This window comes from Eurosta solidaginis, chromosome 3, assembly GCF_040869045.1.
Source record: "Eurosta solidaginis isolate ZX-2024a chromosome 3, ASM4086904v1, whole genome shotgun sequence".
Lineage (NCBI taxonomy): Eukaryota > Metazoa > Arthropoda > Insecta > Diptera > Tephritidae > Eurosta > Eurosta solidaginis.
The window spans coordinates 24408179-24434801 of NC_090321.1; the positions used below are offsets into that span (position 1 = coordinate 24408179).

At 38.2% G+C, this 26623-nt stretch overlaps 3 protein-coding genes across 3 annotated transcripts in view; 1 reads left to right on the plus strand and 2 right to left on the minus strand.

Annotated features, from left to right (window-relative positions):
* The window catches only part of LOC137243471 (phospholipase D1-like), a 636022-nt gene that overhangs the window by 7944 nt on the left and 601455 nt on the right, over positions 1-26623 (minus strand). The window contains exons 7-11 of the mRNA XM_067771257.1: positions 5671-6247; positions 5107-5605; positions 4780-5039; positions 172-580; positions 4-108 (exon numbers count right to left, since the gene is read on the minus strand). Of these exons, the coding sequence (XP_067627358.1) occupies positions 4-108; positions 172-580; positions 4780-5039; positions 5107-5605; positions 5671-6247 (1850 nt within the window). The remainder of the gene's footprint in view (positions 1-3; positions 109-171; positions 581-4779; positions 5040-5106; positions 5606-5670; positions 6248-26623) is intronic.
* Positions 2598-4760, minus strand: LOC137247248 (phospholipase D1-like). Its single transcript, XM_067778358.1, has 4 exons — positions 4752-4760; positions 3389-3741; positions 2821-3323; positions 2598-2757 (listed from the first exon to the last, which is right to left on the minus strand). Exons 1-4 carry the CDS (start codon positions 4758-4760, stop codon positions 2744-2746), a joined length of 879 nt encoding a protein of 292 aa, XP_067634459.1. The 3' UTR covers positions 2598-2743.
* LOC137246286 (uncharacterized) lies at positions 9381-19541 on the plus strand. Its single transcript, XM_067777397.1, has 3 exons — positions 9381-9596; positions 17100-17262; positions 19087-19541. The coding sequence occupies exons 1-3, from the start codon at positions 9536-9538 to the stop codon at positions 19163-19165; spliced, it is 303 nt and encodes a 100-aa protein (XP_067633498.1). The 5' UTR covers positions 9381-9535; the 3' UTR covers positions 19166-19541.

Sequence of the window (26623 nt, forward strand, 5' to 3'; positions counted from 1 at the left end):
TACCTTAATATTTTCATGTGAAAGCTTCTGTTTGCTATAGTAACTATTTATACCCAAAGCCATTTCGACCTCTTTGTATAGCAGTACGAATACTTTAATACCTTGCGACTGTAAATATAATTACGAATTTTTGTACACCTATATTTTCCCCCTCCTCCTTGAATTACTCACCGCTCTTCGATGCAAAATCTTATCCAAACGCCAGTAGTCACCATCAACAGCTGGTCTCTTCATATAAATCTCTGGACTTAGCCACCAATCGGCTATATAAATCTCTTCTTTCGCCTCCTCAAGCGCATCCGCTATTGCGCCCATATAGGCAGATCCATCTACATGCCAACTCGCTTGTATGCCAGCACGTGCGGGTGCATACGACATATGCGGGTTGGGATATGTGAAGTCGCGGGCGTAGCTATTTGCGGTCTGTTTGAGGTATTGCATCCATTCTTTGCATTTTCGGCGAGTCCAACATTTCAAAATAATATGTCGACTATTTGTGAGTACCTGCAAACCTTTACGCATACCCGTCTGATAGATGCCAGTGGATACGTCGAAGCCCTGATCAAATAATATCACAGTTCTGTTGGAGTAGAGAGTATAACATGCAGGTTAGTTTTAGCGACTAATGAATGAATAGGGTTCGAAATAGTATGAGACTGAGCTCCGACGTCAATCATATTCAAACGGAAGTTAGACTTCCCCGAAATTTGAAAGTCTTTCTATACTACAGAAGATCTAGCAAACTGCGGTCTTAGCAGAGCAGATCGAACTAGAAAACAACCGACATTGACGCAGTATCTGTTCGCTATCGGATTTTCATTGCTTTGTATTCATAAAAAGCATTATCTATAGGTTATCGGTTCGTTATGGACAATTTAAAGATTTATTATCGAAGTGTTAACTGTTTGTTATCAATCATAGCCATTAACGACGAGTTTTCAGTTTGTTGTCGATTTGTGATCGACGAGTTATCGGTATTTTATCGATTTGTTAAATAAAAGTCATCGGTATTCGATGGTAGTCGAGCGAACTTGAGGTAACACTATGGAATCAGTGATCATGTCCAACACACGTTCTCCCTGTCTGACACCAGTAGAATTACGGAGAGCAGAAATGGGCGATGATAGCAAGATCAACTCCATTACCTCTCTCACGATCTTTTCTATATAGCCATTGTTCCCATTGCAAATACGGAGATCCGATCTGACACTTAACATGGTCCCTGTTATCTTCCCAGTTAGGTCGTTGCAATTCAATTACAAGGCTTAGAAGTGCGAACGGGGCAGACCGTCACTCTGGGATAGAACATCGTGGAAAGTGGCGTCGAACAAGGCATGAAGTGCACTTAGCTGATCTCGCAGTTATATTAATATGTATTGGGGAAAAAGAGCTGCTGCACGGCATAGTCCTATAGACTAGCTGTGGGAAGGAGACGTTAGAGATGAGGGCGCCGGCCATTAGACGTGAGCGACAGCGGGAAATTCGTGAGGCTTGATGGGTATTATTGCTGCTAGTCGTGAAGACTGAGCCACATAAGCCGTGTATGGGAGTGGACATTGAAGAGGCGGGGATGGCCTTAGGCACAATTATTTTGATCGGGAACGACGATCCTTTGCCAGAGACAGATTGACAAGAGTGTGATAGCATCATATATATCTTTTTCCGGCAAACGTAGCAATATCAGTTTCCAGTTCTTCCAGCCCAGTTCTGGGATAGGGTTCAGCTATTTTCCAGGGTGAGAGAAATAGGACCAGTGCCGATGCAAGCAAGACGACAATTTTTGATCGAGACGGAGTTTCATTGAAATGACAACCTCTAGTTGGGGAAAAAACCCGGTAACATTATTTTTGTCCCAATTTTTCTAAGGTGAATCTATAATTAGGAAAGGCCAAGAAGAGCTCTTAATCGTTGTTATACTCATCAAGTTCTTGGTTTCTATCAGTATCGCATTTCCAATTTCTGGTCTCTTTGAATTCCGATCAGTCAGAATTCTGATCGATCTATACAACGCTAATAATAGTTTAGCAAACAAAGAACTCAACAATTTTTCAAAATTTGATGGTATTGTACTGTAAACAAGTTTGATATGAATCGACGCATATAAATGTGTGTATTAGGGTGGGTTAGTAATATTCGTTTGACTTTGTTTCTAGCAGATTCAGATTCTACATCAAATTCTGAAGAGAGCTATTGGTCGTAATCTCTAACTCCTTTTAAGAAATCGAGTTCTTGGTTTCTATCAGTATCGCATTTCCAATTTCTGGTCTCCCCGAATTCTGATCAGTCAGAAAGTGGGTCTAAGTGCAGCCGGGCTGCCACGGAAGAAGGAACCACTATTACTGAAGCGGCTAACATACTAATCTCGAAAGGTCGTAGAGTTAACTAAAAATTAGCTCTTGTGTTTACTCAAACTGTTTCAAATTGGGACTTCCACGTCTACTGGATCAATCCATCAATGCATGATCGCACCTTTTTCATATCTTTCAATGATATTTACCTTATAACACCATCAGTAGGCCGAATGTAGCCGAAGAATGTCTCCTTGACGAAAAACCAACGATTACGCCATTTTCCATAAAGCACATCCGAGCAAAAGAAACTGCAGCGCACACAACATTTCTGCTGAAAACAACCAAAAAAATTGCAGCCCGCCTGACCGGGACGGGTGGAGCCAGTGCGCTTTAGTATGGCGCCTTCCTTGCCTTTAATGCCGAGATCCGATACAAAAGACAAATGTGAAACTTCAACAAAGTTCAACTAAGCAAAGAAAAAAAAAACGTTTTATTAAGAAGGAAGTTTTATAAATTGAGTACGTCGTACCTACCGTTTCATGATGATTCCGATACAAGCTTATATTCAGCAAATTGTATAGATAATCCTCCAACTGTTTGATGCGCATGGGCAGTGACTCTACGGTAATAAGCGACTCAGGACGATTCGGAAAACGTGGCAATTTTCGTTTCTTCTTCTTTCGTTTACCCATAATTCCCAGCGTACTCAAAGGACTACTGTCGCTTTTGCTAGCGCTTGCCAGCGCTGCTGCATTACACACATTACTGGCATTACCGTTACATTGTACTTTTGGCGTGGTTTCGCAGACCGTCGTCTGAGTTTGTGATTGTTGTAAGATCTTGATGCGCGCTTCATCCATTTGTATAGCCGCCATTTTAATGGTGGCACGTTTTTCTTTGTGACTACGTATGGGAAAGGGAATATTTAGCGATGTACGAAAAAAACTCAATTGCTGATGTAGCGAATTGAAATGTTTGTAACGACGTTTGATTGTCCATGTAAAGGATCCATGTGTTAGCTCAATGGTGTATCTGTGTATATAAAAAGATTACAGTGAGAACATTACATTAATACTGAACCATAATTTCATACTCACAAATTAGGATTCAACAAATGCGTCGTTACACTACGTTCATTGTCGATTATGCGCACTTGGATCTCTTTGCCTGGTATAAATACTTTACGTTGGAAGGAATTAAATTTCATGCTTGGCCCATATATAGAAGTGTATGGTATTTCTGACAACTGCCCAGGCTCCACACTAGCGCCCTCATAATCATCATCATCGTCATCGGTCTCTTTACGTTGCACTAATACTGGCCTTTCACCGACATTCGATAATATTGTCACGGAATCAGGAAACGCCAGCGTTTCATCATATTCCGATTCGATAATTGAAAATTGAAAATCTGGCAAGCAATGTGTCGCCTTTTCAACCTCATTTGCTTCCTCCAAATCGTCGATTGTGCAATTCGTGAGGCTTGATGGGTATTATTGCTGCTAGTCGTGAAGACTGAGCCACATAAGCCGTGTATGGGAGTGGACATTGAAGAGGCGGGGATGGCCTTAGGCACAATTATTTTGATCGGGAACGACGATCCTTTGCCAGAGACAGATTGACAAGAGTGTGATAGCATCATATATATCTTTTTCCGGCAAACGTAGCAATATCAGTTTCCAGTTCTTCCAGCCCAGTTCTGGGATAGGGTTCAGCTATTTTCCAGGGTGAGAGAAATAGGACCAGTGCCGATGCAAGCAAGACGACAATTTTTGATCGAGACGGAGTTTCATTGAAATGACAACCTCTAGTTGGGGAAAAAACCCGGTAACATTATTTTTGTCCCAATTTTTCTAAGGTGAATCTATAATTAGGAAAGGCCAAGAAGAGCTCTTAATCGTTGTTATACTCATCAAGTTCTTGGTTTCTATCAGTATCGCATTTCCAATTTCTGGTCTCTTTGAATTCCGATCAGTCAGAATTCTGATCGATCTATACAACGCTAATAATAGTTTAGCAAACAAAGAACTCAACAATTTTTCAAAATTTGATGGTATTGTACTGTAAACAAGTTTGATATGAATCGACGCATATAAATGTGTGTATTAGGGTGGGTTAGTAATATTCGTTTGACTTTGTTTCTAGCAGATTCAGATTCTACATCAAATTCTGAAGAGAGCTATTGGTCGTAATCTCTAACTCCTTTTAAGAAATCGAGTTCTTGGTTTCTATCAGTATCGCATTTCCAATTTCTGGTCTCCCCGAATTCTGATCAGTCAGAAAGTGGGTCTAAGTGCAGCCGGGCTGCCACGGAAGAAGGAACCACTATTACTGAAGCGGCTAACATACTAATCTCGAAAGGTCGTAGAGTTAACTAAAAATTAGCTCTTGTGTTTACTCAAACTGTTTCAAATTGGGACTTCCACGTCTACTGGATCAATCCATCAATGCATGATCGCACCTTTTTCATATCTTTCAATGATATTTACCTTATAACACCATCAGTAGGCCGAATGTAGCCGAAGAATGTCTCCTTGACGAAAAACCAACGATTACGCCATTTTCCATAAAGCACATCCGAGCAAAAGAAACTGCAGCGCACACAACATTTCTGCTGAAAACAACCAAAAAAATTGCAGCCCGCCTGACCGGGACGGGTGGAGCCAGTACGCTTTAGTATGGCGCCTTCCTTGCCTTTAATGCCGAGATCCGATACAAAAGACAAATGTGAAACTTCAACAAAGTTCAACTAAGCAAAGAAAAAAAAAACGTTTTATTAAGAAGGAAGTTTTATAAATTGAGTACGTCGTACCTACCGTTTCATGATGATTCCGATACAAGCTTATATTCAGCAAATTGTATAGATAATCCTCCAACTGTTTGATGCGCATGGGCAGTGACTCTACGGTAATAAGCGACTCAGGACGATTCGGAAAACGTGGCAATTTTCGTTTCTTCTTCTTTCGTTTACCCATAATTCCCAGCGTACTCAAAGGACTACTGTCGCTTTTGCTAGCGCTTGCCAGCGCTGCTGCATTACACACATTACTGGCATTACCGTTACATTGTACTTTTGGCGTGGTTTCGCAGACCGTCGTCTGAGTTTGTGATTGTTGTAAGATCTTGATGCGCGCTTCATCCATTTGTATAGCCGCCATTTTAATGGTGGCACGTTTTTCTTTGTGACTACGTATGGGAAAGGGAATATTTAGCGATGTACGAAAAAAACTCAATTGCTGATGTAGCGAATTGAAATGTTTGTAACGACGTTTGATTGTCCATGTAAAGGATCCATGTGTTAGCTCAATGGTGTATCTGTGTATATAAAAAGATTACAGTGAGAACATTACATTAATACTGAACCATAATTTCATACTCACAAATTAGGATTCAACAAATGCGTCGTTACACTACGTTCATTGTCGATTATGCGCACTTGGATCTCTTTGCCTGGTATAAATACTTTACGTTGGAAGGAATTAAATTTCATGCTTGGCCCATATATAGAAGTGTATGGTATTTCTGACAACTGCCCAGGCTCCACACTAGCGCCCTCATAATCATCATCATCGTCATCGGTCTCTTTACGTTGCACTAATACTGGCCTTTCACCGACATTCGATAATATTGTCACGGAATCAGGAAACGCCAGCGTTTCATCATATTCCGATTCGATAATTGAAAATTGAAAATCTGGCAAGCAATGTGTCGCCTTTTCAACCTCATTTGCTTCCTCCAAATCGTCGATTGTGCAATTTCTACTTTCACTATCAATACTACCGCGGGCATTAGCTTCATAGGCGGTAGGTGTTTGCTGCTGCTGATCGTTGAGTTCGCTCGCCATCGTCATCATAATTGGGCAACCTCCGTCAAATTGTGAATAATGATGAGGATAGCCTAGCTCATCGTCGACAAGCGCAGGATTCGCAAGACCCGTTTCATGGTCGATAAACTCGTCTGAAAGAAGAAAGATAGGGCATTGTTAAAAATGTTAAAACAAGTCTTAAGGTTAGGCGAAAAATTCAAATTGGTTGTCCGTTCAAAAATAGCTCAGAAAAAAAAAATGCTCTAAGTCGAAATTTTACCTACCAAAGAACAATTTATCAAAAAATTTTGTTTTAGAATTTTTTTAAGAAACGCCATATCTCGAAAATTGCTTCAAAAAGACTTATCTCTGTTCTGAATTCTTTGAATGAAGCTCTGATATACTCGTATTCCTGTTCTATACATGAATTCTAAGATAAGATGTTCATTTAGAACCATGTGCCGTTTTTATTTTTCCCAAGCGGATGCGGCCCTGTTTACTTTAGGAGTCTATTGGACTCTGGTTTAATCCATTAATTAATTTCTATTCAGTATAACTGAGGCAATGGGATGTGGCCACAATCTATAAAAGTTGTGGAAATATACGGAATGTCTGTCTTCTCAATCATCTTTTGTGGTAGCTACAGAGTGGTTATCTAGGCAGAAGACCTGGAAATTCTCGTCGGGGATAATTTTTTTTTAATACCAGAGACGATGTTTGGCAAAGCTACCTGGACATGATAGATAGTGTTAAGTGGCTGTTAACTCTGGTAAGACAGTGATGACTCATTCCTCATTAATTGGCGCTTATGTGCCTTAGCGGTTTGGGTGGTTTCGCCAAAAGTAACGCCAGCTTTCCTTGTTTCGCGATAACTGACGTCAATTGGGAGCACTAAGGGAGATCAAGTCTTCCTAAGCTGCCTGCCCCAGCGTAGTGGAGTGCATAAAGTCCATACAGCGCATCATTATACCTCCTTCTATGCTCCACGTTGGCATTACGGGACAAAACCATTAATCTTCCTTTTTTCCCGAAGCCCATCTTATCTTCTCTCTACACCGTCCGGGACTCCGAGCCATACATCAAGAGAGGTTTAATGAGCAACTAGTAGAGCCTGATTTATGGTCGTCGAGAGCACCTTTCTTTTCTTTTCTTTTTTTTCTTTCATTGCCTACTGAGTGGCAAGAGCTATTTTCTGTATTATTTCTAAGCTGAAATTCTTTCCTCAGTCAATCCTGGTTTCCGGGGAGACAAAGTCCCTCACAGTCTCCAATTTATATCCGTCAACAGTGAAGTGGCTGCCAGGGGGCGACCACAGCAAAACGGAACTGGTTATTTTTAAAAGAAGATAAAATATCCAACTTTGACTCCCTCTACTGAAGTAGTGATGCTAGTACTTCCTAATAGGGTTAAAAATCTAGGAATTATTTCGGAAAGGCAACGAACCTGGAGGCCAAATGTTGAGGATAATGTTATGGAGCCATTGGCTGGCCTATGCTGGTGCATAGAGGATATGGCAGGAGTTGGCGAGACTTTATTAGATAGTTGCCATCCGGCTTCTGTTCTGTTTGATACTAGGATAGACATCGCTGATTAGTATTAGTAGCACTTTTAGAACAACACCAACTTTGTTATATATTGCGAACAAGGCGGCTGATCGTTAATCCGGTATCGTCTTCCTCCCTTCCATCATTTCAACATTCTTGCAAATTTTGACTTTAGCTGCTCGCTGTTCGAGCTTCTCTTCAGTCTCTCCCTCGAGAGGGCAGTTCTATAGGTAGAAATTTCTTTAAGGGGCCTGATATAAGCCCAAAGATCAAGTTGCAAGTTTCTTTAAAGTGTCTTAAAAGTGAAAGTTGTCGCTATTAAGCTTGCGGTGAATGGGATGCTATTTTGTTCGTAAAGGTGGTATACCCAGTAAGAAATACACTGAAATTATGAGGATTGTGAGCTAGATTTATTTAGCCATGTTAGTATGCCTGTATGTTTCTTTTGTTGTTTTGAGTGTTGATTCGCTCAAAGCAGAATCAACAATTTGTTCGAAGTTCATTGAACAGCTATTTGCTGTAAAATTTCATAGAAATTTCGACTGATTTATCTAAGATTCGGCTGTTGTTGAAATTTTTTTTGATTTCAGGTTACAACCTATTGCTCACTCAGAAGGTTTCTTGTGTTTCTTCTTTATTTATCAAAGCTAAGTGCGAAGAGAATATTTCACATACAGCAGCTAAGCAGAAAGAGAAACAGTCATACATTATGTAATCATCTGTTAAGAGCGGATATGATATTACTCACACATATACAAGTATACATCTAAATAACCAACTATGAGATAACTGTTCGAGATGGCTATTCGTGAAAAGTTTAGACCTTAGGAGAAATAGACGAACGATGCAACATAGAGTATAAAAGCAGTAGAATCTAGTGAATAACCAATCAACTTGATTTTAACACACTTTAATTGAAGTACGCGAGTAATCTTATTGTGAAATACTACTACCATAGTAGTGTAAATAAAGAATATTTTGCTATAATGAATATTTGAGTTATTTATACGACAGTTCAGAATTTCGAACGATAACAAAAGGGCAGAATTATCAAGAATTTCCCAAAACTCATTACAATAGCTATATATTGAACAACTGCTTACCCGATATTACGAATTTTCGAAATTTGATGAGACTACTGTTTAGTTCGATTCATGAAAGGTATGCGCTCTTCGGCGCAGGCGAAGATAGTTGATGACACGTTATATAATCCTTTTAATATTAAAATCTTGACATATTTATATACGTAATATTCTAATCAAATTTTTGCATAATACGTAAACAAACATACCTATAGTTCACTTATGTAATTGAATATTGACCCTGAAAAACATTTTCACAGTTCATCCAACTTTTGTAAAAAGCCGCTTGTCACAAGATGAGCTATGCAAATGATATTATCTCAGTTCATTTTATTATTTAATATGAAAATAAAGCGCTAATTTATAAAATATCTGTTATGTGCCGGAGCAAAACTAGTTCATTCTGAATATAGGAACATCTGCACTTAATCATACGGTGAATGAGTGTCTGTGAAAGTATCTCAACTTTGAAACAAATTAAATCGGATGCGCTGATCTAATCATATCCGCCGTAAACTCGAGTTTAAAGTATTTAAGCTGCGTATGAATGTTTATATGTAATTTGTTTACAAAATTTTTATTGGAATTTTTTTTTACGACTGTGTACTTCCTTTTCAATTTTTTCATGAAAATTAGCAATGAATATAAATACGCGTTTGACATAGGTTTTCCAAATCAGTGTATAAAGTTGCAGCGAAAGTGTTGTGTGAGACGCAATAGTGAACTGAATTTTTGAAAATTGTATTTAACTATTTGAAAAATTTGTATTTAAATCAAAAAAAGTAATATTTTCCCAAAATTGAAAAATAAAAATATGAAATTCACAATTGTATGCTTATTGTTGGCTGGGTTCTTAGCCATTGGCGTAAATGCCGGTAAGTAGGCTACACTGAAAGAAATGGTGCCAGTAAAATCAATAAATCGGTTCTGTTGTTCTTGACTTAAAGGAGATTCGGTGAAATTGGTCGAATTATGGTTAATTCGACCGAGTTCTTTGTCAAACGAACAAATTAGTTTAGTCATTTCAACAGAAGAGAAATTGTCGCTCTTAAGTTAACAAAATTCTGTAAAATTGACAGATTCCTAATCAATCTAACTGATTTTTTTGTTAACACAACTGATCTTACAGGTAATTTCAACGGCGATCAACTGTCAATACAAGAATTTTACGCTCAATGCGCTCTCTACTTTGTACTTATGACGATGGTGCCACTTGTTAAAAAAAAACACCAAAATAAGAAAACCATCAAATCTAAAAATCACCCAAAATGGGAAAAAAACAAAAAACTAGTTGTTCAGTTATCAATACAAAACGAAAAAAATGCTTTTTTGCATTTACTCTGCAAAAATTATGAAATACCGGGACACCTATCTATCGGGTACAATTTTGCAACCTCTCGTCCAAGCGACGTCCAAGTTTTGCTTGAACGAACAGGATTTGTGCAAAGTTAGTAACATTTTGTTCAAGTTTTTCCGAAATTTCACTCACGCGAACGAATTTAATAAGATAATAAAAAACATAATTTTTTTAATGTTGATGTTTCCGACGACATAAAAGTTTGAGTTGTTTTGGAATCGTTTCAACTTAAAGTGTTACGAAAATTAAACTTGTCGAATTACATGTAAATTTGCTCCAGTGGTGAATTACCTTCTAGCGATTTGATTCTTTACTTTTCTATAACTTACAAGTTCTCTATTTCAAATGTTATGATAAACATTTATACAAGTTTTATTCGAAACAATCAAGTGTGGCAACTACATGCGAGAGAAGAAATTGAGAATGAGCTGAGCTGCAACCGAAAGAATTGAGAATCAGTTTTGTGACTACTATTTTCATTTCTATTTGCAAAGCGATAAATTAAATAAATTATAAAATATAAAATTTGGTGAAAGTGCGTTTAATAAAACAAAATTATAAAGTGTATAATGTTTAATGTGTGCCAGAATATTTGATGTAGCCCAATTGACGTTCGGTTAGTAAGTGCCACAGTGGTGCGATGGCAGCGTGCTCCGCCTGCCACACCGTATGCCTTGGGTTCGCACCCCGGACAAAGCAACATCAAAATTTTAGAAATAAGGTTTTTCAATTAGAAGAAAATTTTTTTAAGCGGGGTCGCCCCTCGGCAGTGTTTAGCAAGCGCTAAAGTGTACTTCTGCCATGAAAAGCTCTTAGTGAAAACTCATCTGCCTTGCAGATGCCGTTCGGAGTCGGCATAAAACATGTAGGTCCCGTCCGGCCAACTTGTAGGGAAAATTAAGAGGAGCACGACGCAAATTGGAAGAGAAGCTCGGCCTTAGATCTGTTGTTGTTGTTGTAGCGATAAAGTTGCTCCCCGAAGGTTTTGAGGAGTGTTATCGATGTAATGGTCCTTTGCCGGATACAGATCCGGTACGCTCCGGTACGACAGCACCATTAAGGTGCTAGCCCGACCATCTCGGGAACGATTTATGTGGCCACATTAAACCTTCAGGCCATCCCCTCCCTCCCCACCAACAAGTTCCATGAGGAGCTTGGGGTCGCCAGAGCCTCGTCTTTTAGTGAAACAGGATTCGCCGCGGATAGGTGAGGTTGACAATTGGGTTTGGAGACGCTATATATTGCGCTGGCAACCTGAATGGTTGCGCTACACAGCCCCTTGAATCTGGTATTTTAGTCGCCTCTTATGACAGGCACACCTGCCGCGGGAATATTCTGACCCCCTAACCCGCTGGGGTCGGCCTTAGATCTCTTCGGAGGTTATCGCGCCTTACATTTATTTATTTACTTATGTATATGGCAACATAGGTATTTTCGTACAAAGCTGTCGCAACAACTTTTTTTTTGTTCATTTGACTACTAAAACGGTCAAATACGAATCAACGATTTGTGCGCAGTTGATTCAACATCTTGTTGCGATGGATAAAAATTAACAGACATTTTAGTTGAATTGACCCGTATTTCGGTTGATTTTACCAGTATTTTCTTTCAGTGTATAAGTGGCTTTTCAGAACAATACAACACCTGAGTATCAACCAAAACACTTTTTTAAGAGATCAATCCGTAATAAGCAAAAAAGCAATGCCTCGACATAGTTTCGAGATTTCGAACTTCGAAATTTAAATACTTCGTAACCTAACTCCTTTTCTCTTTTAAATGGTATAATTTTTATTTTTTTTTGAGTTTATATCCACTGAAAGAAAAAAGCTGGCGTTATGGCCTAGAAAGTTGAATGTGGTCGTTTTAAATCGTGTCCGAGGTTGTCGGGCTAGTACGTTAATGGTGCTCGTAAACGGAATGTACAGGATCTATATCCGACAAATGACCATCAACACCGATAACACTCGCCCAAACCTTCGGGGAGTGTTCCTATTGCTACAAGAAAGAAATTTATTGTATTGTAACGAATTTTCTGCAAATCCTCTTATTTGCCCCTTTTGCTAGGTTCGTATCGCTAAACTGTTGAATAAATAACTCCAATATTGAATAATGGAAAAATGGCCTTTATTAAAATGCTTCACAATAACACTCAAACTGTGCAACGAATAGCTTAATAACCAAACTGATAGCTCAAATGAAACTCCACTAATCAAAATAATACTGGTATTACTCGCTAGATATCTTCTTAGTCGTAACTGCTGATCAACTCAAATCAAACTGAATTACTTCTTACTCGCTGGCGCCGCTTTTATAGTTTACGCTGCATACTTCTAGGCTCTTCGATTTCCAGAAGTTACTAGTTGTTTCGGCTACAAAATCCCCAGCCACAACTACGTGCACAAATTATTGCTCTCTCTTGTGACAACTCAGATAAGGTATATGCATGTGTTTGTAATTTACAGTCTCCCGCACACACATAAGCGTATAAGTAAATTCATCGGTGTGTGACATCTCATCTCTTGCTGCCTTGTATGTAAATGTTGCTCGTCGGAATGTGTACATATGTGTAGACGCAATTATTTATTCGTTTAGGTAGATACATAATGATTGAATTATTGATGTGCATTCACGTCACTGCCTAGATCGGCTTAGAGCTGGCAGCACTCCTTAGTTTTGCTAATATTCGTAACACTGCCCTCCACCTAAGTCTGATCGTCCCGATCAGACAAATCTCTCGATCTAAACGCTGCTAGCATCGCCAAATGTACCACTCTTCTACTCCGTGGTTTCTCAATGCTTTGTATGCGGTAGATGGTATCACTGAGCTTCTTCACAATCTTGTACGGGCCTTCCCAACTGCACCGCAATTTGGATGGAACAACTTTCCGCCGGTGAGGGTTGTATACCAGTACCAAATCTCCCGCCAAGAAACTTTTCGAATTATTGTTCTCATGGTACCTGTGTTTCATCGTACCACTCAATACCCTGGTTCGTTCCTTTACACTCTGTTGTTTGGCCGATGAACTACTTCGTAGAGCTTGCGCTGGACGGATTTGCTTTGCATAATCAGTATCGTTCCCACGTTTCCCCACAGTAGTGCGCTCTGGATTGAAACTACCCTCGCATTCCTTCTCGATTTTAGTACGTCCGTTAGGGCTTTTCAATGCCAGTGTTTCTCTCGCAGGTACTTTTGATTTTGATTTATTTGGCCCATTCAATCTATCAACCTTTACCTTTGAATTTCGTGGCCTTCGTTGAGTATTCTCCACCAGTACCCGATTACTGCTGAACCCTTTTTCCAAACTAAAGTTAAGTGGCACATCTTGGTTCTCATAACGCATCACCCTTCTCTGCATATCGATCTTGATGTCATGGTCAACCAAGAAATCCACTCCCAATATAACTTCATCAACAATCTCCGCCACAACAAATTTGTGTAGGACCATGACCTTCCCAATCAATACTTCACATATCACTTCTCCCTGAACTTGGTTATACTCGCCAGTGACCGTACGCAACTTTGCTCCAGGTAACGGTTTTACTCTCCTGTTGACCAAGTCAGATCGGATCAAGGAATGAGATGCGCCCGTATCTACAGTCAGTATTCGTTCTTTGCCATCCACATTCCCTCTGACGGTAAGACTGCTCGATTTTCTACCAATTTGCGACACAGATATCACAGGGCATTCAATAGCTGGATCTAGTTCTCTACCTCTTACTCGCTCTTGCTCATCTCCTCCAGCTTTGCGTTTACGCCCACCCACATTGTTGGAGCTATTGGGACCGGTGCTGCAATGTCGTGCAATATGACCTGGGTTGCCGCACTTGAAACATTTAATAACTCCGGCATTTCTCTGTTGTGATTCCTTCAGTGCTTCCAAAATTGTGTCTACCCATTCTGGCCTTTCTACTTCTACACGATGAGCCTTATATGCTGGTTTACTTAATAGGGAGGCAGTTTCCTGAGTCAATGCATGTGATACCGTTTCAGCAAATGTCAGTTTTGGGTTCGCGTATGTAGCTCGCTTCGTTTCCACATCTCGTATGCCATTTATAAAGCTCTGAATCTTCACTCTTTCCGTGTATTCCACGGGTGCATCCGCATTTGCAAGATGAGCCAATCTTTCAATGTCAGAAGCAAACTCCTGCAAGGTCTCGTTAGCTTTTTGGTAGCGGTTTTGCAATTCTATTTGAAATATCTGTTTCCTGTGTTCGCTTCCGTATCGCCGTTCTACAGCAGCCATCAATGCGTCATAACTGTTCCGTTCGTATTCTGGAATAGTCTGTAAGATTTCGGCAGCTGGTCCTTTCAATGCTACGAAGAGTGCGGCAACTTTATCTTCCACATTCCAGTTGTTCACTGCTGCGGTCTTCTCAAACTGTAACTTAAAGACCTGGAAAGGAACAGAACCGTCAAAGGATGGTGTTTTTACCTTTGAATTACTCGCTGAAACTGCTGGACGATTTAATTGTAACTGCTCCATACGACCCTTCAAATCATCGACTTCTGCCTGAAATTGAGCGATTTTTGCATCCTGCGCTTCCAGCTTTGATGTTACCCTTGCTTCCTGTGCTTCTAACTGTGAAGACATTTGTGCCACCTGCAATGATAAGCGCTCCTCTTGTTCTTCCATCTTTGATGTTATGCGTGTCTCCTGCGATTCCAGTTGGGATGCCATATATGTCTTCTGTTCTTCTAGTTGAGATGCCAGTTGAGATTTTATATCTGTCTTTTGCGATTCCAGTTGAGAAGCCACTGTCGATGTTTGAGCAGATATTGCAGCCAAAATCATGTTCAAATCTGTGCTGGTAACCGTCTGCGATGTTTCGTTTTTCTCTTCAATTTTTGTTGTCTCCTCCCCATCAAGGTGAAAGACATACTCTTCCACATCAATTCCTTCTGCTTCCATTGCCTCTCTTAGCCGTGCCTTAAGTTCAAGTTTAACGCCGCTTGTATTCAATCCACGGGTCTCCAACTCCTTCTTTAGTTGCTGGATCTTTAATTCACCGAACTTTGCCATGTCCTTGTTGTCCTTTGGAATTTATTCAACAATCCCACTTCTGACACCAATTGTAACGAATTTTCTGCAAATCCTCTTATTTGCCCCTTTTGCTAGGTTCGTATCGCTAAACTGTTGAATAAATAACTCCAATATTGAATAATGGAAAAATGGCCTTTATTAAAATGCTTCACAATAACACTCAAACTGTGCAACGAATAGCTTAATAACCAAACTGATAGCTCAAATGAAACTCCACTAATCAAAATAATACTGGTATTGCTCGCTAGATATCTTCTTAGTCGTAACTGCTGATCAACTCAAATCAAACTGAATTACTTCTTACTCGCTGGCGCCGCTTTTATAGTTTACGCTGCATACTTCTAGGCTCTTCGATTTCCAGAAGTTACTAGTTGTTTCGGCTACAAAATCCCCAGCCACAACTACGTGCACAAATTATTGCTCTCTCTTGTGACAACTCAGATAAGGTATATGCATGTGTTTGTAATTTACAGTCTCCCGCACACACATAAGCGTATAAGTAAATTCATCGGTGTGTGACATCTCATCTCTTGCTGCCTTGTATGTAAATGTTGCTCGTCGGAATGTGTACATATGTGTAGACGCAATTATTTATTCGTTTAGGTAGATACATAATGATTGAATTATTGATGTGCATTCACGTCACTGCCTAGATCGGCTTAGAGCTGGCAGCACTCCTTAGTTTTGCTAATATTCGTAACAGTATGCTGCTATCTCTCAATTTAAGTTCCCTGCAATGTTAATAGGCTCTGTCAAATGATGTTAAGCAACACCAGCAGCTCCGTAAGGATTGTGAGCACTTACTTCCCTGAACCATTCGGTACCAAATGAGACTTCAGACAAGGTGAATGTGATTTCTTTCTTGGGATTTCTTTAACATAATGCTGGAGTAAATAATTCTAGCAGAACTTAAGCGTGATGGTGCAATTTATTATAAGAGCGTGAAATTACTGGCTTATGCTGATGATATTGATATTATTGGTCTTAACAAACGGGCAGTGAGTTCTGCCTTCTTAGGATTGGATAAAGAGGCAAAGTACTTGCTGTTAGCCAAGAGAGAATAGGGGCGTGGCAGCCACGTCACTGTTGACAGATAAAGTTTCGAGACTGTGAAGGATTTCGTCTATCTGGGATGCAACATTTACAGCGAAAACAATGCCAGCTTAGAATTCAAGCGAAGAATAACACTTGCCAGAAAATGCAACTTTGGACTGAGTAGGCAATTGAAAAGTAAGGTAATCTCTCGACGAATAAAAATCACACTCTACAAGTTGTTCATCATGACTTTTCTCGTATATGCCTCAGAATCATGGACGGTGTCGAGAGAAGATGGGACGGCTCTGGGAGTACTCGAAAAAAAAGTTCTCCGTGATGCAGATGGCCAATATCGAAGGTGGTATAATGATGAGCTGTATGAGCTTTACGCTCACATGAATATAGTGCAGCTACGAAAACCCCAACGTTTCACTGGCTAGGCCATGTTATGCGAATGCACGAAGACGCTCCGGCCAAGAAAGTACTTCAATCGACACAGCAATTTGGATGCAAAAAAAGGGGGCCCAAACTGGTTTGGGAGAGGCAAGATGAGGAATACGTGACATCCATTGGTTCTCCAAATCGACGTCAGCTATCGCGAATCAGAAATAGCAGGCGTGACTTGTTCCAAAACGAATAAAATCGCTAAGGCGGTTAAGCGCCATTTAATAATTATGATCAGTTTTTTAACAGAAAGATTTGTTGGAGATAAAAAGTGTCTGCCTTGAATAACTAAACAACTTTGCTCAAAAGCCAGAACTATGTTCGAAAAACAGAGCAATTTCTTTTTTGCTTATGGCTCAATCTCTTCAAAAAATTGGTTTGTTCTAATACTCAAATTGATTTTCCCATATATTACTAAGAAAGACACTATATATCCTTCGATTGTATCCTTTCCTTATTTTAAATAGCAAAATTATCAGTAATACCATTTCACATTGCAGGCAATGAACCAGTTTGCTCATTTCGTAATAATCAAGGTGAAACGATATTTTTGAAATATTTGCCGCTACTCAAACAGGGCCAGGATTATGTGGACTTTGGTATGGATGGCAAATGCTTGAAACGTGCTGTTTGTTCAGAGAACTTCAAAACCGAAGTTGAAGAGTAAGTGTGATACATGATTTTATTTATTTACTGAGACACCCTCCTCTTTCCACTATATATACATTTCTTTCCTATTCCTGTTCTTCTGCAAGCCCCTCAGCCACCCATTTTCACTTCCATTTGCACTCCTACTCTCTCTACATTAGCTACCCCATCTTCAACATATATCGGCTGCTGCGTAGAATATCATCCAATTCAGACTGCCAATTCGAAGACGCATTCTTTGAGAATATTTTTCCACAAGACCCTATCTCGGGATTTAAATAACGCTCTAGCTCACAAATTATTCATAAATGTGTAATCTCACGTGGCAATATTGTGACACTAAGGGATACTATCATCTCTAAGCCGATACTAAGCAGTGACTTGTATGCACATCAATAAATCAATCATTATGCCTATACATATGTCCATACAAGCAGCGGTGAGAAACGCACAAACACATGCATATATCTGAGATACTCCCAAAAGTAGCCAATCATCGGTGGAAGTATCACTCACATATACACGCGAATATGGTTATGCGAGAACCTATAATCGTGCATCTGTAGTTATAGCTGGTAAACAAGTAGTAAATTCTAGGAGATAGAAACGCCTAGAAGTATGGGAACGAGACATCACAGAGTATAAAAGGAGTTAAAGCTTAGTAATCAGAATCAGTTTGATTTAATCACGCTATTGGTTGTGAAGTGTTATTGTGAGGTACTTTCAAGTAGTCTAACAAAGACCATTTTTGCATTATTGAATATTGGAGTTATTTATTCAACAGTTTAGTGATTCGAACGTTAGCAGAAGATTTGGAATAAGCGGAATTTCCCTAAATTCGTTACAATATATTAAAATTACGCGAGGTGTTCTTGAAACAAATTCTGGGAAAGGGCGTTTTCAAATAGAAGGCCGAGATATGGTGATATTCCACTCAGTAGACGATATAGAATCTTCACATCAAATATTGCATAGCTGCCCAAATATTTGTGGAGAAATAGTAAATGTAGGCTTTTCCTAGTAGGGAGCGTGTTGCCCCACACATTTACCAAATTCTATATAGATTTATATATTATACATTATGGGATGAATTTACCTAAAAATCATTAAATACCCTCCTTTTTACTTCCTTTATATTAGTTTCGTTTGATGGTTTTCCGCCAATTTCCATACTAAATTGTAGACTCTTGCAATCCATTTTTAAGTAACTTCCTGGAGAGCTAGAGTCATGAAACTTTGAATAAAAATCTAAATCCGGTGACAGTTTAACGTGATGGAAACAAGACTTTGCTGGGTGGTCCAGGGATCGTTGATCTAAAAAACGGCCAAGCTTGCTACTTTGAACGCAGCTTTGGGCTTTACTAGGTTGTAATATTTAGGATAGAAAAGTTTTCTAGGGAGACAGGGATCGAGATATTTAGAGATTGTTAGAAAGTCTACTTACAAAATGTGGAATCTTGCAACCGCTAGTTGAGTAACTTCCCGTAGAACTATATTCTTGAAACTAAAAACATACTACAGAACCCGATGACAGTACAACATGAGGACAAAAATTGTTTGAAAGGTGGTGCAGGGACCGTAAAAATTCAAAATATCTTCCGAGCTGAGAAATTTTGCTTTTTAGTTTTAAGGAACTTCCCGATAACCCAGTGACCTGTGATTTTCCTCATGAAAGTTTTTACAGTTATAATGTTAAAATTTTGAATATCAAAGTTCAACAATATTATGTTTTCGTTTAAGTATACATTTTTCGTTTCTATTGGTCCATGTACATAAAGGACGTACTTTTTATTGCTTATAAGATTGAATATTAATTTTAATTTCTTCCTTCTTTTTCAGTTGCGGGACATATCGCGTCACTTGTGCCAACAAAAAGACCTTCCCTGGCGTTTTTCCTGGATGTTGTGTTAAATGTTAATTTGTTTAATTAAAAAACTAAGATTTAAACTAAAATACTAACCTCACTAATATAATGTCTAGAAGAATTCTAGTAATTATCTTCAAGAAAATTATAAAGGAATTTCAAATTGAATACTAGTAACATAAGAATATACTTTTGGAATAAAGTAACAACTGACCATAGAATAATATTAACAATTTCCTGTCACCGTTAATTTAACAAAAAATGTGCATCATTCATCGTCCAGTCCAATTTTAACAACGCATTAGTCATGTAATATTTAAATAATAGAAACTGCATAACTAAACGAATACGAAATGTTAAAAAACAATTATTTTTAAAAAGGTTTGCAAATATTTGACCAAAATACATAAATAAAGAAATACTCACTTGATTGAAATATTTTTCATTTGCCATTAAATTTTGAAATATTTACTTTTGTTCTGCATAAAAAAAAGAATGTTTGTTCCTTTTTATTAAAGAAAAAAAAAAAACCAAGTAAGGACGGGACTGTCTTCGGCTGTGCCGAAGACTTCATACCTTTCATGAATGGGGCTGAACAATAATCTTATCACGTTCGTAATCTCCAAATAATTGGATGTATAAGATAAGAAATATATAGTGAACAGATGTACATACCTAAACGATTTTAAGATAAATATAAACAAGTAAGGAAGGTTAAGTTCGGGTGTAACCGAACATTACATACTCAGTTGAGAGCTATGGAGACAAAATAACGGAAAATCATCATGTAGGGAAATGAACCTAGGGTAACCCTGGAATGTGTTTGTATGACATGTATATCAAATGGAAGGTATTAAAGAGTATTTTAAGAGGGAGTGGGGCATAATTCTACAGGTGGACGCCATTTAGGGATATCGCCATAAAGGTGGACCAGGGCTGACTCTAGAATTTGTTTGTACGATATGGGTATCAAATGAAAGATGTTAATGAGAATTTTAAAAGGGAGTGATCCTTAGTTCCATAGGTGGACGCCGTTTCGAGATATCGCCATAAAGGTGGACCAGGAGTGACTCTAGCATTTGTTTGTACGATATATGTGTCCAGTGAAAGGTGTTAATGAGTTTTTAAAAGGGCGTGGGCCTTAGTTCTATAGGTGGAGGCCTTTTCGAGATATCGCCATAAGGGTGGACCAGGGTGACTCTAGAATGCGTTTGTACAATATGGGTATCAAACGAAAGGTGTTAATGAGTATTTTAAAAGGGCGTGGGGTTTAGTTCTATAGGTGGACGTCTTTTCGAGATATCGCCATAAAGGTGGACCAGGGGTGACTCTAGAATTTGTTTGTACGATATGTGTATCCAATGAAAGGTGTTAATGAGTTTTTTAAAAGGGCGTGGGTCTTAGTTCTATATGTGGACGCCTTTTCGAGATATCGCCATAAAGGTGGACCAGGAGTGACTCTAGCATTTGTTTGTACGATATGGGTGTCCAATGAAAGGTGTTAATGAGTTTTTTAAAAGGGCGTGGGCCTTAGTTCTATAGGTGGACGCCTTTTCGAGATATCGCCATAAAGGTGGACCAGGGGTGACTCTAGAATGTGTTTGTACGATATTGGTATCAAATTAAAGGTATTAATGAGGGTTTTAAAAAGGAGTGGTGGTAGTTGTATATGTGAAGGCGTTTTCCAGATATCGACCAAAATGTGGACCAGGATGACCCAGAACATCATCTGTTGGATACCGCTAATTTATTTATATATGTAACACCACAAACAGTATTCCTGCCAAGATTTCAAGGGGTTTTTATATCGCCCTGCAGAACTTTTTCATTTTCTTCTACTTAATATGGTAGGTGTCACACCCATTTTACAAAGTTTTTTTCTAAAGTTATATTTTGCGTCAATAAACCAATTCAATTACCATGTTTCATCCCTTTTTTCGTATTTGGTATAAAATTATGGAATTTTTTTCATTTTTCGTAATTTTCGATATCGAAAAAGTGGGCGTGGTCATAGTCGGATTTCGGCCATTTTTTATACCAATACAAAGTGAGATCAGATAAGTACGTGAACTGAGTTTAGTAAAGATATATTGATTTTTGCTCAAGTTGTCGTATTAACGGCCGAGCGGAAGGACAGACGGACGACTGTGTATAAAAACAGGTTCTCCACGCCCATTGTCCAACATTTTACTAATTTTCTATTCTGCGTCATAAGTTCAACTCACCTACAAAGTTTCATCGCTTTATCCGTCTTTGGTAATGAATTATCGCACTTTTTCGGTTTTTCGATATCGAAAAAGTGGGCGTGGTTATAGTCCGATATCGTCCATTTTAAACAGCGATCTGAGATGAGTGCCCAGGAACCTACATACCAAATTTAATTAAGATACCTCAAAATTTACTCAAGTTATCGTGTTAACGGACAGACGGACGGACGGACATGGCTCAATCAAATTTTTTTTCGATCCTGATGATTTTGATATATGGAAGTCTATATCTATCTCGATTCCTTTATACCTGTACAACCAACCGTTATCCAATCAAAGTTAATATACTCTGTGAGCTGTGCTCAACTGAGTATAAAAATGGCAAATACTAACACATTTCTAGGACCTATGCTGCTTGCTGCTTTTAGAACTGATAACTGTGCCACTGCTATAGTTGTAGTCTTACTTGACAAGTGCAGGATATGACCACCGCAGCATCAGCTTATTGTATGCCTGGCAAATCAGTACTCGAAGTCTGACGTCATTGTTACGCCAAATATGTAATTACATACTATTGGAATATAATTTGTAAGTCCCAGGCAAAGTATTAACAGTTTATTTGAATGCGTCAAGAGGTTAGAAGTATGCTTATTCATATTGTAACGAATATTAGCAACACTAAGGGTACTGCCATCTCTAAGCCGATGCTAAGCAGTGACGTGAATGCACATCAATAATTCTATCATTATATCTACATATATGTACGTATACGCAGCTGAGAAGCAACGCACAAGCACATGCAGATATCTTATCTGAAATGCTCCTAAAGTTATGCAATTGTGATTGGGAAGTGTCGCTCACACATACAAGCGCATGGGGTATGAGAGAAGCTATAGAAATTATACATCTGTAGTTGTAGCTGAGAAATTTATAACTAACTAGTAAGTTCTGGAATTAGAAAAGCCTAGAAATATGCAACAAGGAGGTCGGACAGTATAAAAGGGCGACAACAGTGGAGGCGAGAAGTCAGTTTCATTTAATCTATGAATCAGTTTTCGATTAAGCACGCTATCTGTCGGGCAATAGTAGAGTTATTTATTGAATGAAGATAAGAACAAAAATAAACCTTTATTGTTAATAGCTATTCATTTACTTGTTGCAAAACTTTTAAAGAAATTATATTCAAAGACGCTATCAACATACATAGGTACTTATAAATATGTAAAAAACAAACGTGCTGAAAATGCATTGTAGATATATATGAAACAAGAAATATTCACTTGATTGTTAGATTAACTTTATTATTTTTACCAATTATGCACTTTTCAGCACGAAAGATGACTTTACGCAGAAATTGCTTAGACAATTATTTAGAAAATTGCTTATTAATATGCACTTAAAAGCATTCAGCTGTAATTTTTTCTAGTGCTTACGCAAATATTAAATTACATAAGCTACTTTTTCTTGCAAGCGAGCTTGAAAAAAATGCTTCAACTAGCTAAATAGTTTCATCATGGCGGAATCATACAGGCAGTAAAAGCAAATCAGCTAATTGGCACTTTTTTTAATTGTTTTGACATTTCTACTTCTGGTGCAGTTTGATTATGACACTAAACTAAAGAACCATAGAAACAATAAAATTAAAGAAAGGAAAAACTTTTTTAAAAATAAGGTTTTATTATTGGTTAATAAAATTAAATAAAAAGTAAAAAATAAATTGACTGTAAAGAAATATAACACTTTATAAGTTCATTGTAACCTTTAACGACAATTAGGCTTTTTCGTCTGCGACAAAAAAAATCCATATTGTACATAATTATATATTTTTAGCATTAAACTTGACACCTAAATTATTTAATCTTACAGTTTATATCACGGTCCTATAAAAATAAATAAATGTAAGTCGCGATAACCCCCGAAGAGATCTAAGGCCGAGCTTCTCTTCCAATTTGCGTCGTGCTCCTCTTGATTTTCTCTACAAATTGGCCGGACGGGACCTACATGTTTTATGCCGACTCCGAACGGCATCTGCAATGCAGATAAGTTTTCACTGAGAGCTTTTTCAAGGCAGAAATATACCCGAAGCGCTTGCCAAACACTGCCGAGGGGCGACCCCGCTTAGAAAAATTTTCTTCTAATTTAAAAACCTTATTTCTAAAATTTTGATGTTGCTTTGCCCGGGGTGCGAACCCAGGGCATACGGTGTGGTAGGCGGAGCACGCTACCATCACACCACGGTGGCCGCCAATAAAAAGCGTGTTAAATTTTGATGGTATAATTAAGAACATTTAGGACCTCCTTTTCTTGCTATCACAATGGAGAAGCTATAAAAATTGTGCGTCTGTAGTTATAGCTGACAAATTTATAGCAGATAACCTACTAGTAGATTCTGGAAATGGAAGCGCCTAGAAGATGCGAACGAGAAATCATAGAGCAGCATCAGTAGAGGCGCGACAATCAGTTTTATTTAAGACGCTATCTGGCGAGCAATAGTAGTGTTATTGTGAAGAACTTTAATAAAGGCCATTTTGCATTATTGAATAGTGGAGTTATTTATTCAACAGTTTAGTGAATCGAACGTTAGCAGAAGATTGCAAATAAGGGGAATTGCACTAAATTTGTTACAATATTTTATTGTGACTTTGCCTATGTCGCGTTCAGTTTACAACTACTCATTACAGATCTCTGCTCAGTTCCATCGCCAAAAATCTGTAAACAAAATCAAGTGCGCTGAAAAGTATGCAACATTTGGCGATAACAGCCTAACTTCTACGTTTGTTGCATACACAAACAAAGCGAAGTTACCTGCGTTCTTGAGGACTTAGGCTTTTATTACCTTGTGAATACAAATCTTTACCGATAACTCTGTTATCGATTAATTTAACGAATTCTCACAATGTAATATTTCATTGTCATCGGAGTTATACATGTGTGCAAAATTTCAGCTCAATCGGACACCGGAAGTATATCAAATTTAACTTGCAAGATTTTATTACAGACAACAGCCACGTGAAAGTAAATAAAAGCAATACATGGATGCGTATGCTTGTCACCCGGCCGCTACGCTGTTTTCGAGTTATTTTCGTATCACATTCGTATGTACATATCATTCGCTCGTTCACAATAGTGACCTTTTTTTGGTCTACTGTTGCTTAAGCGATTTCATTTCCAACCGGTTACTGAACTCAACTACCTTACTTTGTGTTGTTGCTTTCTATTCCCTAATCTACCTAGCGTTTTATTTCCCTAGCTTGCAAAAATAAGTGGCTTTAAATATTTAAATAGTACTATGGCGAATATTAGTAGTTCTATACATAATTATGCTGAAACTAAATAAATGCACAACAACAATAAAGCAAGCAGCCATACTTGTGTACATGGACTCATCAAAGTAAGCCATTTACACGCATACATAGAAGGCGACGAAGAATATTTCACCCACAATATCAGCAGCTTAAAACAAAGAAATTATTTCACATAGACATATGTAGTCATCAGCTAAGAGCAGAAGTTGTTACACATAAACACGTATATAACTAAATAACCAAGTAGAAGATACAACTGTACTAGAAGCTCGAGACCTTAGGAGAATTATGCGAACGAGGCAACAGAGAGTATAAAAGCAGCACAAGCTGAGGAATAACTTATCAGTTTGATTTAAGCACGCTATTAGTTGGAAAGTGAAGTACAATTTTACTACTCCCAAAGTAGTCTAAATAAAAACCATTTTGCAATACTGAATATTGGAATTATTATTTTATCGACAGTTCAGCGGTTCGAACGTTAACAGTTCTTTAAATTCACAATCGCCACATGTCCGTGAAATAAGATTTTATGGCCTTGCTTTGACAAAAAGAACCATAAAATTTATATTATATACATATGTATATATTTTTGGAATGACGCATAAGATAATATTTTCATACTATTATTATCAGCGCAAGTTGGTTGTTAAATTTTAATAAATATTAGATAAAAGATAACGATGGTGCAAGCTAGGCATGTGATGGCGGGAATGTATTTAACATCATAATTACTTGTGTATAATAAAATAATAATGTTTATAAAATGATACATTTAATCAAGCCGATAGTTACTATCACTAAAACCGTTCCTGGCCATCTCATTTTTAAGATGACTAATTTTAACTGAATAAGTTCTACCCGCACGCCGATACAAGTTTCACATTAATTTTAAAATTGCATACAATAGTTAAAAACTAATTTGTTTCCATTTTGCCAAACCGCTTTTATGAAATTCAAATATACATAAACATGAAGAAGCTAAGTAGAAATAGTGGATAAAGAAATACGAAAAGTAAGTATCTAATAAGGAGAGAAATTTATGCATTTCATTTATGCAAATTTCTATGAACTCATTGCATTTAGATTTTCTATTTATCAATTATTGTTGTTTTTCAGATTATGTATAATAATAATAATTCCCAACGGTTTTACCCTCAAAAGCCCGCCTGACCGACACGAAGGCCCCATCCGCATGACGTAATAATTGTTTGCCGGGTCGTGGAAGGGCTGGGATTTGTTAAGCGTCGAGATCTAAACCTGCTTAGCTACAGAGAATTGTAGAACTCATCAGCTAAGTAAAACACTAGAAAGGTAGGTAAAATACTACTGACCTATAAATAGTTAGAAAAGAATAATTATATTAAGGGAGGAAACAATAGATTGTTTAATACTAAAAAGTGATTCCGAACTAACAATTATACTTGAGTGAGTGTTATAATCCTGGCACAGACTGCGAAAGAGCTTATTTAATTCAAAATTAATTCTACATAGTTGGCCGAGAAGGATCATTAAAGTTAACTTCGCTTAGTAAAAAAGGAATAAAAACTAAACCGTTCACTAATTTGATCATAAAAAGTACTCCAAGCAACTCTCTACGACTTGCAAGGGTAGGAAGATTAATAAGGCCTTGGGGAGTGTTATCGATATTGATGGTCCTTTGCCGGTTCCAGTACCAAGCCTGACCATCTCGGGAACGATTTGTTATGACCACATGCGACCTTCTAGGCCATAGCTCCTCCCACCCCCTATATCCATGAGGAGTTCGGAGTCGCCAGAGTCTCGGCTGTTAATGAAACAGGATTCGCCACGGATAGGTGTGGTTGACAATTGGGTTTTGAGAAGCTATATATTGCGCACCTGAAAGGGTTGCGCTACACAACCTCTTGAATCTGGTAATTTAGTCGCTTCTTACGACAGGCATACCTACCGCGGGTATATTCTAGCCTCCTTACCCGCTGGGGGTGATCAATGTGGTCATATTAAATGGTTTCCGAGAAGGT

Excerpts from the sequence above, each read along its gene's own strand:
- LOC137246286 (XM_067777397.1), top strand. The coding sequence starts at position 9,536 with ATGAAATTCACAATTGTATGCTTATTGTTGGCTGGGTTCTTAGCCATT. Across the intron at positions 9,597-17,099 it reads AGCCATTGGCGTAAATGCCG|GCAATGAACCAGTTTGCTCA; the intron begins GTAAGTAGGCTA and ends TTCACATTGCAG. Across the intron at positions 17,263-19,086 it reads TTCAAAACCGAAGTTGAAGA|TTGCGGGACATATCGCGTCA; the intron begins GTAAGTGTGATA and ends CTTCTTTTTCAG.
- LOC137247248 (XM_067778358.1), bottom strand. Across the intron at positions 3,324-3,388 it reads CATTTGTTGAATCCTAATTT|ATACACCATTGAGCTAACAC; the intron begins GTGAGTATGAAA and ends TTATATACACAG.